The following is a 17,369-nucleotide window of genomic DNA, read 5'->3' on the forward strand; positions in this document are numbered from 1 at the left end:
TGTGAAGAACATGCATCGCCACCTTTTTTCAGTAGATCATAGTTTACACTCTGCCTTATGATTGCTTTCCCTGCTATATTAAAGAATTTGCTTGTGCTCAGTTGCATACCTGTGTGTAACATTATTGATCCACGATATCACGTAGCACTCGCTGGGTGGTATCGTTTCATATGACATATTCTAGTTTTGCCTCCACTATGGCGGCTCTGGCTAGCTCTGTTTGTGTTTGCTGATTGCGATGTAGAGTATTAAGGTATTGGAGTGCAAGAAAGAACCTGAGACCAAAACCGGAAGATTTAAGAACAGTGTGTGCAAGACTCAGATAATAAGACTCAGACACACTAAAAGCCAACAGAGGATAAAATATAGGCTGTGTGCGTGTGTGTGTGTGTGTGTGTGTGTGTGTGTGTATGAAAGATGGAGAGTTGAAAGATTTGCTATTGCCACAGGCTGATAGGCTGTCAGAGAAAGGTTGCTGGGTTGTGGCTCACCCGGTCCTGATCAATACCGAGTAGATTTTGCCACATGATTCTCCTTGAAGTGCAACAATAACACATTCTGTATGTTTTTATAAGTTTCAGTGAGGGAGAGCCGCTGTTATAAAAGAGGATAGTTGTGTTATTAAGGCTGTCACAGCAACAAATAAACTGAGATTCAAACAATAAAACCTTGTATCTCCTAAACACTGATACAACGCGGTGTGTACTCTATGTATCGAACTTATCAGCGGCATCATCTCATGTATAAAAAATGGCGGTCAGCTGACTAAATGGTTGGAGTCAAACACTTTACATGGAGGATGGCATTCTTCACTGATGGGTAAATTGCAGTTATAACCAGATAAATGCTCGTCAGTTATCAGTCTTTGTACTTCCAGCTTATGAGCATGAGAAGGAAATTGAATTCTGGGGCACATAAATTTTGACTGAGGACAGAGATTACAGCCGTGTGCCTGTGTGCGCGTGTGTGTGTGTGTGTGTGTGTGTGCGTGTGTGTGTGTGTGTATGTGTGTGTGTGTGTCTGAAAAATGAAAATAATAATGAAATAATAAAATAATAATGGAAAAAAAAATGGTGAAATTAATTTCACTGACGTTTATTCCAGAGGAGAACACTGGTTTACAGGGGCTCTGCAGTGAGGAGATAAGAGCAGGGTGGCCCAAGGTGGGGGAACTCGTCCAGTTTAACACACTCACACACACACGTCTCCTGTGAGCACAGACATTGACAAGCCGGTTATTTACTGTTAGGAGTTCATCCACCCTTGAGGGCACACCAAGCATCTAATGACGCAAGTAATCATAAGCGCTCATTTTCCTCCCTTAACATGTGGATCGCAAATCACCACACACGCACACCACATGGCCTGACACTGATCGATTGTGTTCTTCATTACACCCAGGATTTCTAATTAAAAGAAAAGCCCTGATAAGTGGTTCAAACCTCTGACCAAAATAGAAAGAACAAGTGAAAACTGCAATTAGAGGTTTGACTGTATTCGTTAATGGCGCTGTTAATAAGAGCGGCTGGTGAGTCACTCAATGAAGGTTTAATCACTGGGACAGGATTCAATAACAAAAGAGCATAATATTAATCACCAGAGAGTGATAACTTCACTGTTCATCTCTTTGACATTGGAGGAAGGGATGAATTAATGATGCTCTCCATCCGAACACATTAAATAATAATTATCAGGCAAAACAGCATGAAAGGGACTGCATAATGAACCCCATTGTCAGGTCAATTACAACCACATAAAACTGTTCAAAGGGAAGTAGCTTGTTACCAGATATCCGTACTGGAAAGGACAGCTGTGGCTTTATCAGGGGAAGGTGGTGGGTGACCTACTCCCTCAAATACCAGGACTTGCAGGCAGTTTATACTTAGAGGGCACCGAAACTAGCTGCACATGTCTACTGTAAAAAAAAACAAAAAAACAACAAAAAAACAAAAGCTCCTGGAGCTCAGTGAGGCGTTCAGGAAGGAATGCATCGAAAATTGGCCAGCAAAAGATAAATGACATGACAATGACAGTGTTTTTCTGGCTGTAAAGAAATGTCAGTCGCTAAGTGCCATGTTAACTAAACTCAACTACATAGACAATGATGGACTTCACGCGTCAGTGGACAAAATGGCACCTCGTTGCCTGTCAGTGGCAATTTCCATCAAATCAAAGGCGGCGAGCGAATTTAGCCGTGAGAGTAACTGCTGCTGGAGTTTTACACATACATCTAAACATGTGCTGATAATTTAGGCGCACATCTTGTCGTGTTTTCTTTCTTTACCGCGCGATGTAGGTGACAGAGGCCGCTTCACAAAGCTCCTGCCCTTCACCGAGCATCAGCCACGTCAGGTTGTCGTCTCGCCTTTCTCTGATCTGGACATCAATTACAGAGTGGCTGCTACCACTTGGAGAGTCTCTCTTAAACAAACAGCCTCGCAGCCTCTGGAGTGACACTTATCAATACTAATCTGACGTCTTGTTCTGCAGTCGTCGCCTCTCAGACCCCGGCTGGCTGCACCCGCCTGACCGCGGCGCACCGGGTTGGCGCTACTCCTTCACACTTCCTTCCCCTGCAGACATCAAACACTTATTACTCTCCGTCCCGGCCCCGCTAACTGACTGGCCAGTCCGGGCCACACGGGGACCCCATTATTAGAGTCATTTCAGTGCCCATCCTGACGCCTGCTAGGCAGTTCTCTACCTGGGGCCCCTGCTCCCCGCCTGCCCGACTGAGTGCCTGGCCAGCCAAACGGTGATTGGACATGACATGGTGACAGAAAACAGGGGAGAAGGGCAATAGAAATAAAAGAACAGGGATGGCGGAGCGAGGCGGAAAAGAGACGGGGAGAGAGGAAGGTGGGTAAGTTAGCCAGGGCCCTTGTGGCGCAGGGTGTGCCCATCAACACGGATGAGCGTTAGCCAAGAGCCTCATGTCACAATGATGGAAGGGCTGGATCACTCACATCAGAGCTTCATCTGACTGGAAGATATCAATCTCCGGGCCTAATCCAAAAGGACATGGTAAAATATCCTTTAACATTGCTCCTCCACCCGGCCTTTGTGAGTCTCCAGCTTCCGTCTTTCTTGCAGCAGAAAATGTGTGTAACCTTCATTGTTGGACCTCAATCGACCACACTCATTTTCACATCCCATTTCCTCTGTCTCAAGCGCTGACAGTCAAATTATGATGGGCAAAATGCTACCTTGACGTACAGCATTTAGTAAAATTTGTCACTCGGTGCGGCATGGCAAAAAAAAAAAGCTGAAAATTCTGGTGAGATGTTTTAAAACAGAATATTAATATTAAGGAGAATTAACAATTGTGCAAAGACTGTGAAGTAAGACATGGCTTTGTAACCCAGACACAATCGACAACAGTGAAGATGACTGCAAGAGCAAGCAAATTTCCAAATTTAAAAACAAGGCATTGCGAGTCCGTCTGTAGCTGTATATCTATAAACCCGATGAACGAGACTGCATGTTGAAACCATGTGACATACGTATTGTAGCTTTAAGAATTAGGTTTGTTTGTTTTGTCATGGTTAGTTCAAAGACAAATGATAGTTGCAGTGCTGGACCGCTGTGCTGTATTATTAATTTATATGTATTTACTTTCACTTGATTGGTTGATTAAGTTGGAAATAAGTTGACTGGTTAAAATTTTATTTTAAAATAATAAAGCAAAATTAAATTATTATTCAGGAATTTCTTTAAGATAAACTACATTTCACTGCTGGTTAAACAATTTTAAATGAGTATTTAAACTGATCTTATGTTTCAGCTTTATTATTCAGAAAACTGTGTACCTGCTGTCACAGTTATCGGCCAGAACCAAAAGAAAATGTGAACGAGAGGCAGAAAATATGAAAATCGTCTTCCCGGTGACATCAAGAAGCATAAATTTACAGCCGTTTCACAGTGCATGCCGTCATTTCCTGCCAGAATTTAAACTGATGAGTCCACAGTAGCCAATCAGGTGTGAGACGGCGGTGATGATGGGTTTGTGTTGTGTGGAATATTTCATGCCCTTCTGGCCTCCCTGTGGCCCGTTCAGATGAATGGCTCCACTGTAACTCTATTTCTTTTAATTAATATGACACATTCGCTGTCCGTATGCAGAGAGTGAGGGAGGGGACGGCGAGATGAAGGCATGAGAGAATGATTAACTGTGGATCTGTCTCTCCTCGTGAGGAATGAGCTTGCCTCTTCTGTTCTCCGCGCTCTTCCCTCCTCCTCTCTTCATTTCCGTCTCCCTCGCTCTCCCCTGTCCGTGCTCCTCTCTGGTTCGCTTCATTTCTTTCTGCACCCCCCTCCTCTCCTTCTTTCTCTTTGCCCTTATCTCTGCCTCCCTCTCTCTTTTTCGCCCCTCTTCTCTCCTCACCTCTCCTTTTTACCGCTGACACTCTCGGACTGTCCTCAGCCCTTGCACGTCTCCTGACAGGTAGAATAATAATGCTCATACATCACTGCCCCGAAAAGTCCAATAACCTAAATCTTCACTTGCCACACACCCCGGGACTCAATTACTTTATTGACATGTAATCTTCATAAGGGGAGAAATATTGAGCATGTAAGGTCAGCTGGTTATGAAGACATATTATCATATTATCTGCATGAGGGTTGTAGGGGCTAGGACCTGACAAAGCTAATTATAATGGTACATGTTTCAGAGCTCACAGCGTATTATCTGCTTGGCTGCTTGGTTGAGCCACAGCTGAGGTATAGAGGGGAAGGGGATGAGATTTCAAACCTAATAGGGGCGGGATGTCATCTCAGGGCACGGGAATTAATGAAGCCAAATATTATCGACTGCACATCGCAGCACTAATGCCCTTGATTTGCTCATTGTATTTGTCAGGATTACGTCGCCGTCCTCTAATGGGTGCCAACACATCACAATGCGAGCCGGCGGAGAAAGTGATTCCTGAAACCGCACGATGCCGAAAAGAAAGATAAACTGCGTTCCTTTGAGCGTCGCACAGGGAAAAAAAAAGAAAAAAAGAAAAAAAAAGTGCAAATATTCAGCGATAAGTGCTGTAGGTTGAGTTGTTCCTCACTCAAAATGTCACAGTGGGTTAGTGATAGCAGGAAGGACAGATGCCCATGGCTGCGTTATCGCTTCTCTCCCAAGGTTATCTTAATATCATCCTTTCAGCTTTGTTATTACAATCTTCCGCCCACTATATAAAACCAAACAGTAATACGAGTGGTGGCCCAACATATTCTACAGCGGGTGTACTACATATTTATTTTAAAATATATCTTCTCTTCTCTCTATCACAAGGGCAGAATGAAAGGTGAAAAACATTTTTTTTTTTAATCTAAAAACAACAATGGACCAAAGGGCAAAAAAAAAAAAAAAAACTGCTTGCCCAGAGACATCGCATTTCAGGGTCACGGTGGAAACATGCAAACATGGATTCCGAAGGCCAGATATGTTCATTTCACTTTACCCAATACTGTGCCCTCTGCCTCATCTCTGCTCTGCAGCTGTCCGAGTCCTGAAGTCAGCATCGCTGCAGCAGAAGATGCCTAAAATGGTGTGGAGCGCCTGGCCAGGCCTGCCAAAGGTTATGTGTTAACACTCGCTAATGGTGTCAAATGGAAAGACATATTTCAGTTCTTTTTTTTCCCCTTCTTCAGGCTCCCGAGGCTCTCAACACTCCACAGCTTGAAAAATGTTCCATTTATTTGAGATTAAATGGTTTATTTTCAATCAGCTACTTCCTTATTAAACAAATCCACACGCCCAGCAGTACATTTAGAAAGCCTGCATGCTGTATGCGGTGAAACGATCTCAAAAAATTACAAAAATTTCGAAGTTTGATGACAATTAATTCCGAAGGTTTAGATTAAAATGCATGTTGATCCTGAGGGAGGTAACAAGCCACCAAATTTCAAATATCTGGGATAAATCTGTCATAAAAAAAGAAAACGATTTGGTCAAACCAATCTTCCTGCACTGCAGTGACATAAAATGCCAGAAATTATCAACAAATCAAATTATGACGGTGAAATAACTTGTCCGCTCATATTATCATGACAGAGAAACCTGCCCCGTCCGTTTAAAGGGACTTTATAAGCAAATCAAAGTGGCAGAATAAAAGGTTGTTTTGGACTTCCTGGCTTTACAGTGACCTTGCTCTTTTCATTGTGGTTGAGCTGAGATGTTGATGCCCCTATAAACCATAAAAAAAGACCAACTATGTCCTGTAACCGAGGCACCCTTTTTTTCCCTTTTTTCTTTTAAGAGATAAAATGCTTGTCAGTTTGACATTCATAACCAGTTGCCCTTAAGGACTTCGAGGCAGGGCAGGACAAGCTGACCCACAAAAACTGTCTGTGTTTGGTTCAAGCTCTGACACGGTGCATTCAGTTACAGAAAGAGTCTCAAGTAAATAGAGGATCACATCCATAGCACTGGAATCCCAGCATATGGGATAATGGCCTTCTCTTCTTTTTTACAAGCAGCAAATCCAAATGAGGCTTTCACACAGCCCGATGCAATGAATAATCTAAATGGCTCTTAATGTGAGCTATGCTGATACTCTGACAATAGTTTGTGTTCAGACATCACAGCTTAGTGTCTCCCAATTGTATATTGATGCCGAGGCAGTTGACAATAAATCAGTGGATTCACCAGAGTGAATCCATAGAGCGAGAAAACCGTTTAGACGATGGCCCAATGGAGCTTACCATAATAGACAGACGCGTTTGGCTCCTTCCACCACAAATGCTTTGAGCACTGAGGACACCTGGGTATGAGTTTGGAAGATATATATATATATATATATATATATATATATATATATATATATATATATATATATATATGCAATAATAAGTATTGTCTGTAAGCAAGTCTTTTTTTGCAGTCTTTAGCATTTGACATCTTGTCATGTTCATGAATTAGTACTGAGTAACATCTGCGTTGTTTTATCTGCACTGTGTGCTCAATACCGCACACTGCCAAAATCACTTAGATATGTTTATACAGCTTATCAATGTTAAAAAGATTTCCAGGTGGAAGGGCAAATAGTGGTTCATTCAAATCAACCCCAACGGGCCCATGGAGCAGCGCTACTTTTTAATCTGGTTAAACAAAAAAAGTAGGAGTCACTTCCTGAAGACTGTCCTATAATTTTGCAGCTCAGTTTGCAACAGTGCAAAATTGTTGAACTCAACATCTGTCAAACAGAGACTGTTCGTGATATTCTAATGAATCAATTATGTTTTAAAGGACATTTGTGTTTTATTAGAGCCTGAGCATTATTCTCGGTTTCGACCGTCACTCTTGTGGATAATAGTAACAATGCACTCACAAATGGCTGGGGTCTAGGGACATAGCAGTGAAAAGAAGTCAGATGGAATATGAATCATACACACTCATTCTTATATTCCCAAGGGTATAATATTACAACAACAAAGAGGAGAAATTCACTTTATGTACATTAGCATTCCTAGCTATAAGGGCGCATGACTCTTGTGGATGAAGCCTATATTTTAAAGTTTCTGATTGTAGTAGGAAGCTGCTTCAACATAGTATCATTGTAGTTGATCAATATAGCCTGTTCCGTGAGTTTTTTTCCATCCAGTAGAGTTGTCAGCGGTAATGATACCTTTTCAATAATGTATGCTTGAAATAACCAAAGTATTAAATGTTACTATGAAAGAAAACTGACAGACTGATGGGAGCACAGAGGCATTCAATGGTTCACTGTGATTCTGGTGCCTTTTAGCAAAGTCCAGCAAGTTACCACAAACAATTATATTTATTCTACTAAGAATCAAGAAGCTGAACTGAACTATTTTGGATAATTGATCAAATAAACATATAAAACCAACATTTCTCATAACCTTTAGAAAACATTTTTAATGCTAATTTTCTCTTCCATTAATCCAGCTTGTTCTTCTTGGCAGTGTTAGATATTTAATACAGCTTCATGTTTTTAAGTTTGTAACGCCAAATGACTCTAATTGTCACTAGAATCAGACTGTACTGATGCATCAAACCAACTTGATTTAAAATGTACCAAAATATCTTATACCTTAGAAATATATTCACTGTCTGAGTAGCAGATATGCTAACCTGCAAAATGAAGAATTAAGAATTGAAAAACATTTTTTTTACAGATGGAGGGCAATTATGTTATTCAACCACAATAAGCTTAAGAAATGTTAATTTCAGTAAGGCCACTGTTTTGAGTTCCAGATGTACACATCTAAAATACTGAGACAGTTTGATTTTAATTATTCTTTTCAAAGTATTCATATTTTCAAAGAACTACTTATAATAAATACATTTTATATGTATTCAAAGTCATGGTTCTTCATAAATTTGGAGATGTGATAGAAAACGATCTCATGACAAAGTCCGCTTAAGCTTAATAAGATCATCCTCAGACACCAATACACACACACACACACACACACACACACACACACACACACACACACACACACACACACACACACACACACACACACGCACGCACACGCATCGCATACACACTAGTATTTATAGTTAAACAGTGAATTGTTCCATCCTTACATTATACATGACGATAAAACAAGAAAACCGGGCATATTAGTGTGTTATTTCCATTGGAGCATGTCTTTCACATGATACCACTTTCACTTTATATGAGTGTGAATTATTACTGACGCCGTTTCTCTCATAAAATATTAGTAATTGTGATCCCACTGCATGCACGGCTCTGATACAATGCCCGGCAAAAAGGTTCAGTGATCTAGCACAGCTGTTGGGCCTTGCACTATGATAAACTAGCCGAGGAGTGAATTGAAATCTAATTTGTTTGAGCCAATAACCAGACCAGCATTAAGGCCTGCTTTCATTTTGAATGATTACCGTGTGGGATCAGTTTCCCGAGAAGCATCATCTATAGTCTATTCAGAATATAATTTATGAAAAGAACCCAGATTAAGACAGACGGTGCTGCATGAACCAACAAGCTAAACAAATTTAACAAGCGCTGCATCTAATTCAGTTAACTTGTACTATGTAAGATATGAGACACTGCATATCTGTTCACGGTAATATAGAATAATTAGAGCGCTGTGGGGATCACTGCGGACAGACGCAGCCCCCCTTTAGAATGACAAGTTGTCCAGCATCTGCCTTGGCGTGAGCAGCTATTCATCAGAATGAAGGGTGGAGAGCCCCCTCACTCAGACAGACTCCGCCTGCTCACCGAGCAATTTGTTTCCAGGGGTACTGACACAGAAGAGAGCTGCTGGACCCGACATCCATCCTGCTGCAAAAATATCCAAAACCATCTGGCAGCTAACCTCCATCTTACATTACCATGATGGACTCCCACCTCTGGAAACCACGAGGGCTACAGAAACCTGCTCCAGGTCCCGGCTCTTGAAAGAGCCGACCGCATCTCGGTTGTCCCGAACCGCAGCTACAAATCACGGCGGAAAAATGAGCAGCGTAGCGGAGTTAGAATCAGAGCTGATTCTTGCAGACCTATCCACTTTAAGATGATTTATGTCCTGCTACCTTCCTGAGAGTGACCAGCCCAACTGGGACGTAGACCAAAGCCTAGAACACCAGCGGTATGTTTTTCCAGGAGGGCTCGGTCTGCTTGGCAGGAACTGCCGTCCTTGTCCGTCGCGCCCGACCCACGGAGAGAAGCAGCCAGCAAAACCTACGTCTGTTTGTGCCGGAGGAAGTTTTAACGAGCGGGCCCGGTTGCGTTTCCAGCGCCGTAAATAACGTGGGGTTTGTCTGCAATGGTCACGCATGGTAAAGATTTAAGAGCCGCATATTTTCCCTGCTGCAGAGAAAACGACTCAAAAGTTGGTAATCATCAGTGGTGATGAATGGAGACTGGGAGTGTGACTGTAAACTGGCAGCTGACTGTCGGGAGCCATTAAACTGCTTTGTAAAGTAATGCAGTCGTTCGGTGACTTCAGAATCACAAGGAGATAACGAATGCTGATCTGGGAAGTCTTTGCAGCGCTGTAATAAATCTATCTGAGTCAGTTAAAGCAATTTCATACTGACTGTAACAGCCCTTATTAAGGAGAGATATCACAGGGTGGAATATTTACTTTTATACCGGTAGTCATAGGAACTAACAAACAAGTATCTTGGAATATAGCTTAGAAGCTGACAGTCCTCTCCTTCCACTTTAAGTTTCTGTGTGTACGCCCAACATCAGTTTAAGAACTCAAGACACTCAGGAGACTCTCTCAGCTACATCAAACGGCAAGGTAAAAACAATGGTGTCACTGACATTTCCCCAAACCCTGCACAAACAGAATTATTCACACGCTGCGAGAGGAGTGCCAGCCGATAACGGAGAGATAATGACACTTGGTGGAAGGCAGCTTTCTCAAAGCAGTTTAGAGATGGCACATCAGAGTTTTGGCAGTTAGACCTGTCGCGGAAGTTGAGGAGGTTATCCTGGCATTTTAATCTAGCTGGCTTCTGAAGGAGGGGAAATGTAGAGGTGATTTTCAGGGCTAGTAATAACAAGGACAGGCCTGCCTCCAAAAATGAGCTCTCATCACTTTGGATGCAGACAACGCAGCGTTGTGCGGAGCTGCGGTGAAGGATTGCGGGCCCGGTTTGCCTCGTCGCCTCGCCCCTCATCCATCTCCATAGGCAAGCTTAAATGGATATTCATGTTGCTGAGCCAATCTACTCCTGGGAGGAATAATATCACATCATCCGACTCCGATAACGGAAATAGAGCCTGTCCCATACAGTGGGAGTATATTTTAGCGTGATGTGCGATGGTATGCAGCAGGACCTACACTGCCAAGAGAAAGATTGATGCAACTGTGAGTGAATTTTCAGGCTCATGCAAGTCCGGGTCAGCAAAATGTATTCCAGAACAGGTTTATCAATTAATGACCAATTCTTCCAGCACAAAATCATCATATCGAGTATCCAATACCTGAATGGCAACATTTATCGTCAACGAAAATATTTTAGTGATGTACACTTGTTACACATTTGAAATGTATTATATTTTTCAGGTTTCAATTGTACACATGCAGAATAGTGCAGAATGAACTATCAACGATAGCTACAACACAGTGCAGAGAAATATATTCAAGTCTGCAGTGTCAGGAAATTGAAATATGAATGTATCATGCCGAAGGTAATCCTATCACTCCAATTAGTAATATCCTAGAAAAAAAACATCTGAGTTTCAAAAGTATTTCCGTTGGATAAAAGGGAAACCATGCTGTAAATAAATAAGGCCATATTTAAAGGTTTCCATTTAGGTAGCTGTGTTGTGATTTAGATGACAACATTCGAGATGGCAACAAGACACCGAGTCATAACTCGCTGAACTCAGACACCTAATCAGCTCACCAACTGGCAAACACCACGAAGAAATAAAACCTTCACGCAGCTGACGAGTGGCTGGGAAACATTTTTATGGACTCGGTACCTGGGAAGAAGGCCACGTCTTTACTTTGTTAATGCACTCAGCCGGGCTGGGCGCAGACGCTCGGCGTGTAGCTGGCAGGGAAATCTGTATATATCATTCTCCGCAACAATATTTTATCATCTGTCATTTCCTATTGATGTTGAACGCACACATCATCTATAGTTTGTTTTATTACGGGAGTTAACAGAAAGCAGCTCTGCCTTGATCACCGCGGGCCAGTCTGGAGGAAAAAAAGCTTACGCTTTGTTATTTCCATATGGCTCATTCTCGTTGTATGGGGGCCAGTGCGAGTCTTTGTGTTTAAGAGTGATGTTTATCAGGGGACAGATCCTGCTGGTATGATCATTACGAGGCTGAGTGAAATATCTTGCAGAGCACGTACATATGTCTAATGGGAAACGTCAGAGGTGCTCTGTCTTTTCTCACCAGCTTCCCGAGACGACGTTTCCACGCTTGTGGAACATGCCGAGGCAGTCCAAAGCAGAGGGCCGTCGGCAGACGGATGAGGAGTTTTCATACGAACGATGGCGTGACATCAAACAGAGCCAGAGATAAGTACGGATCACGGATAACAACTGGTTATAGAAAACAACGGAGGAAAGAAACAGATGTCTGAGGTAATGTATCAATTAATTTACCCAACAATTCCATAACGAGCAGCCCATGTGTTTTGGGGGAAAAAAAAGAAAGAAAAAAAAAATGTAAGCGTTCAATGGAAAAAAAATATATTTGTATTTACAACAGCATCTGATCCATGCAGCTATAAACAATACAATCAGCTTTGGTTATTAAACAAGCAGCAATAAACAGACATCGGGGAACTGTATATCCATTTTACCGCATTAACATCTTTTAAAGCCATCAAATCCACTTTTAGTTTCACCAAGTGTGTTGCGCAAAGAGCATTAAGTCATCAGTCAAATCGTCTGCCGTTTCTTCTGTAATGACAACAGCTAAGTTTCAACACTAGCAGTTTAGTCATCCATTAGTCATGTATCCCATCCAGATGTCTGCTGGATCAGAGGAGGGGCGGAGGAGATAGCAGCAGGTGTAGATCTCTGCGAGCCCAGCTGAGCTCTAAAAGGCAGTGCTTAGCACCCACAGCTCCGTCATCTGGCCTCTCCCCTGTCTCCACCAGCCTCTCGACAGCCCATTCCTCATCATTTACCCCTTTTTGGCAAAGCCCAGAGCCCTTCTAATGGGCCGCTCTGAATGCTTCCAGATGTTTGTTTATTTGTTGTGCAGCAACTGTAAAACAGTTTACTCTTAGCTTGGATCCATTCCCGCCGCTCCATTTTTTTTTTTTTTTTTTGGGGGGGGGTGGGGGGGGGGGGGGGGGGGGGGGGCGTCGCGTCGCAGGAGCTCCAGCGCAGATCACCCCCGACATGAAATGAAAGCAAACTTCCCAACAAATGTGAGGTGCCCCATGGGTGTCATCAGACACACAGCCTTTTTTTTTTTTTTTTGGTGCTATGAAGGCTGGTTTTTCTCCTGGGAATTTAATAACAGTTGTGCATCATTTAAGCAACGTACATACAAAGTAGCTGGAAGCAAGCCCAGAACAACAAGATTAAAAAGGCCCGAGGCTCATACTGTAAGGCAGAGTTTTCCTGTCTGTTTACTCTGTTTATACAAAGATATCCCTTTCATTTACTACTGTCGCTGCTGAGGGATGGCCTAATCAAATTTAATCTGATACCTGTAACAAAGCAGCGACTAGTCTCTGTCAAATTTATTCAAATATATGGACACATTGGGAAGGTATTTCATTAGAATATTGCCACGTTCAGTCATATATCAGTCAAGTATGATGGATCCGTTTCAACATACTTTTGAGCCACAGTTATAATTAGATCTATGAAATAAACTCATGAATCCAACTTCAAAATGTGTCACCGTGAGAAAATGACAGGATGGTGATAGATAACTCAGCTCATTGTTTTGCAGGATGAAATGATAAGTTGACTTAGTAAGGCACAAAAAGGCAATATGTCAGTGGCGGTGGCTTAATAATGTGGTATTCTTCACGGAGGCACACTGTACTTTAGGCTGAGGACTCCACTTTGGACAGGGAGATTTAGAGTTGAGCTGGCAGTTGGTCCAGCACCAAGAGTTAGAGCCAAGGTGACAGTAGTGGAGGATCCTCAGGCCCCTCTGCCAGACTATATACTCCACTCTCCTCTGTGTCACGGCGTCAACAAGAAACACTAAAGCCCTCGCCATCCTCCTTCACTTTGTCTTGTGTCTGCTTCACTTTCATTTTAAAGCCTTGCTGTTTAAAGCCGGCTCCTCCGCTCTGCGTTATCTTTCCCTCCAGTTTTCTCTATCTATCTGCCATCAAATGTGTTCTACGAAATCATGGTTATACATTTCACTTCCTCACCAGCATATCTTTCCTCTCCCTCTTCTTTCTCCCAGCTGCTTTGCTTTGTTTTTTTTTTTTTTTGTTTTTTTCCTCTGTCTCCTCCAGGTTGATTCCTCCACCCAGCCGAGACAGGAGCTTATCCCGGAGTTGTGTTCTTGGTTTCCACCCCTCTCTCCCTGGGCAGTGACCTGCCAGCGCTGCCCTCCTCTGGGAGCTTCCAGCTGCTGTAATTACCTCTGGCACCCAGGCTCTGGGGCTTCCACGCAGGTGACACGGTGGAGGGGCTGGGTGCACGGGGTTGAAAGGAAGGAGAGGGAGGTTCTTTCTGTGCAGCCGACAGGGCCATGCCAGAGAGGCTGCTGATCTGCTCGCTACTATAGGAGTCAGGAGAAAACTACACAACCTCCCTTGACTCCCTCGAATAAAAAAAAAAACAAAACAAAAACATTTCATTAACCCCAACCGACTGCTGTCTCAATTAAAAATCTATCATGCATACTTTAAAAACAATAAGTGGATACTGAGGCTCTTAAAGCAAAATACCCCCAATTTACACACAGCAACAGAAAATTTACAGAAGATTTCTCTACTTCAAAACACAAAATGTAAATTAATGCAATACTGAAAACATGCTGTGTTGTGTGGGCATCACAGCTCTGTATTCTCAGTAGATTTTGATACAACGTGTGCAGAATTTTTCAATTTACCGTTTATACTGAAACAAAAATGTTGAAGCAAACTACACCAAAAAAAAATTATGCAGCATATTGTTTCAACCGTTGTTTACATCCTGGATTTACCTCAGCTGTTTTCAAACACTGTCGGGATAATTTCTTTGCCATCGGACTGCTTTGCTTCTCTTTGAATGAAGAGCAACTAGGGCCGTGTCCCACACATAAAGAAAACTCAAGAATGTTTAAGAAGTGTAAATAAATGGGAGGAAGAAAACAGAGCAGAGGCAGGGGGGCTGGATGCAGGGACATGAAGAGGAGGTGAAGGGCGAAGATGAGGGCTGTGTTATCTAAGACTGCAGTGCTGCATCATAAAACTAACAAATGGAGGCTGTCACTGTTGCTCAGATCTCAAACGGAGGGGAAAAATATTTCATGTGTCAGATCCCCTCACCTTTAAATGGGCTGTTCTTAGCCAGGTCTGATTTTGACAAAGCACAAGGCTCTTTCTGTCCTTACATCCGATGAGAGCTGCCAGCAGCCCCGCTCCCATGACATAGATCTGTCCTTGGCACCATAAATGGGGGCTACGAGTGTACGCTACTGTACATGCGGTGGCAGGGACACTCACTGGGAACAGGTCATGCTACCATATTTGTTTTGCGATGTCCCTACCACGGACAAGCATTTCTGGAACCTTTGCTGCAATTTAACTAAGAAAAGAAGATTTTTACACACAAAGCTATCGATTTTCCTAATAAGTAATGACAATTTATTGGTGTTGTGATATTTAACATAACAGACATCAGATGTTTCAGGAGAGGAAATCTCATTTTCCTTTTTTCTAAGTGTCATATCTAAAAAAAAATGTCCGTACAAGTCTAGAATAGACTAGTGTTTATTTTATATGAATCAAAAATCAATACAGCTGGCTTTTGAATCATTCGACAATATGAATAGATAGAACAGTTCCTTTGGTAAAATGGAGCTCCAGGGCTTTTAAGCTTCACTCTCAGTTGGGAATTTGCTCGGAATGCAGAGGGTGGCCTTCACGATTAATTCAGAGCATTGTGTCTTTTTAATGAACAAGATGTATTCTTCCTAGAGTGCAGTGTTTGATGTTCAGAAGTTGCTACATAATTACATCAACTGACTACACCGGGTCAATATGAGGCCTAATCAATGTCTCGTATCAACAGATCAAGGATTCTTCATCTTGTATATGTACTGTGTGCTCCCACGCATACATTCGCATCAGAGTTAACCTAGATTACTCAGATTTATTCTCTCTATCAACACATCACACAGATGAGATCAGATCAATAAGAATAGATAACATAACTTCAACCCAGCCTCGGGTTCAATACATTCCCACTCACAGCAGCCGTTAGGGTTATGACTTTTATTTACATAATCCATGGGCCTCGATCCTGAATGCATTCCGATGGTTTGTGTTATTTCTTGTTTATTTTGAAGAGTTTCAGTCCCGATGTGCATGCAGACCACTTCACTCAGCCTTTCCGCTGTCCTTACCTTTGTGGTTCTTGGCATCTCTGGATCCTCGAGGTAGAGGAGTGTAAGGCAGGGGCTGACTGTCTGATCCAGCTTCACTCGATTTCTAGAGGAGAGAGGACAGACAGGACAAAACAAGGTTTACAGAATTCTGACGTAAATTTGAACTCTTGCTACTGAAGTCACTCTGGAGTCAGTTCCATCTGTCTTTGAGTTAACTTTACTCCCACAACTTTTTGGTTCATGTGCAAAACTGTTATCGGAAAACTTTGTGATTGAACTAGGAGGAGTGATCGCAACGAATCACAGATCAGTGCGAGCCGGCTGCTGTTCGCTGTGTGTGAGTCGGTGCAGCTTGGAGTTCTCAAACGCAAGGATCCTGCAAGATCGTTCAACCTGGCCGCTGGGAGGACCGGGCAGCAGGTAAAAACTACAAGTAAGACATCAAATGCAATTCTTCTATGAGAAGAATGACTATTGCTAATTTATCAGCTGGGATGGACATTACATAACACAGAGATCCAAAACCAGGGGTAGAGCTACAGGAATGGCTCGGGGGCAGCAGGGATACCACCAGGTTGTTTTCCTTACCCACAGTTCTAGAGTCAGTTCTTTGTCCAATGCCCACAACTGAAGAGTACATGGCTGCATTAGTTTTTGTTTGTCAAGAAAAGTCAGGTTTGTTTTCATATAAGGTGGCGCTCTATGTGTCAGAGAGATGTGTTCTCAGTGGTTCCATGAGAAAAACATGAAATCCTTGTTGACATTTTACCTCAGTTTAACCGTGTACCTCTTTCTATACATCATAACTGAAATATCTGCGACGATTCCAAATGCACAACAGGAAGGAGTTGTTGTTTGTGAGCTGAATCAAGGGTTCACGGTGAGCCAGTGTGACGAGGGCTGCTCTTAAGACAAAGTGAGCACAGGAGGCCTCAGTCTCCGGCTGCACTCTCCAACAGGTCAAGAGTTTTCGTGTTGTTATTCTTCTGTGTACTTTCAAGGTCCAAAACATCCTCTTCCTTCCCTTAGCCTTTTAGCTAGTGGAGCAGGCAGTTTATCATGACACTGCGATATCTGATGCCTTTGCAAAAATACTTTCCTTTCCTGCAGGAAGGAATTCACCGGGCCTTTAATCATAGTGAGAGAGTCAACTGACAAATACATATTAGAGATGGTTTGGAGCTGCATTTTTCCCACTTTTATTGTTGTTCCTCTACATGCCCATGCATAACCTTGAGAAATGGAATGGCCTGCACTGTTAAATGGAACCATATTCTTCATGGGCAAAGAGAGCACTGTGAATTGAAAACGATCACATAATGTGCTTTCAGATAGCATCTCTGAAAGGCATTAAGGTCTGGCCAGCATGTGTCTCATATT

General features: G+C 42.6%; 1 protein-coding gene across 1 annotated transcript in view; it reads right to left on the bottom strand.

Annotated features, from left to right (window-relative positions):
- Nucleotides 1-17,369, bottom strand: part of lrmda (leucine rich melanocyte differentiation associated) — a 206,120-nt gene that overhangs the window by 9,622 nt on the left and 179,129 nt on the right. The window contains exon 6 of the mRNA XM_030107483.1: nt 16,008-16,092. Within this exon, the coding sequence (XP_029963343.1) occupies nt 16,008-16,092 (85 nt within the window). The remainder of the gene's footprint in view (nt 1-16,007; nt 16,093-17,369) is intronic.

The sequence above is a fragment of the Salarias fasciatus genome, chromosome 13 (assembly GCF_902148845.1).
Source record: "Salarias fasciatus chromosome 13, fSalaFa1.1, whole genome shotgun sequence".
In the NCBI taxonomy this organism is placed as follows: Eukaryota; Metazoa; Chordata; class Actinopteri; order Blenniiformes; family Blenniidae; genus Salarias; species Salarias fasciatus.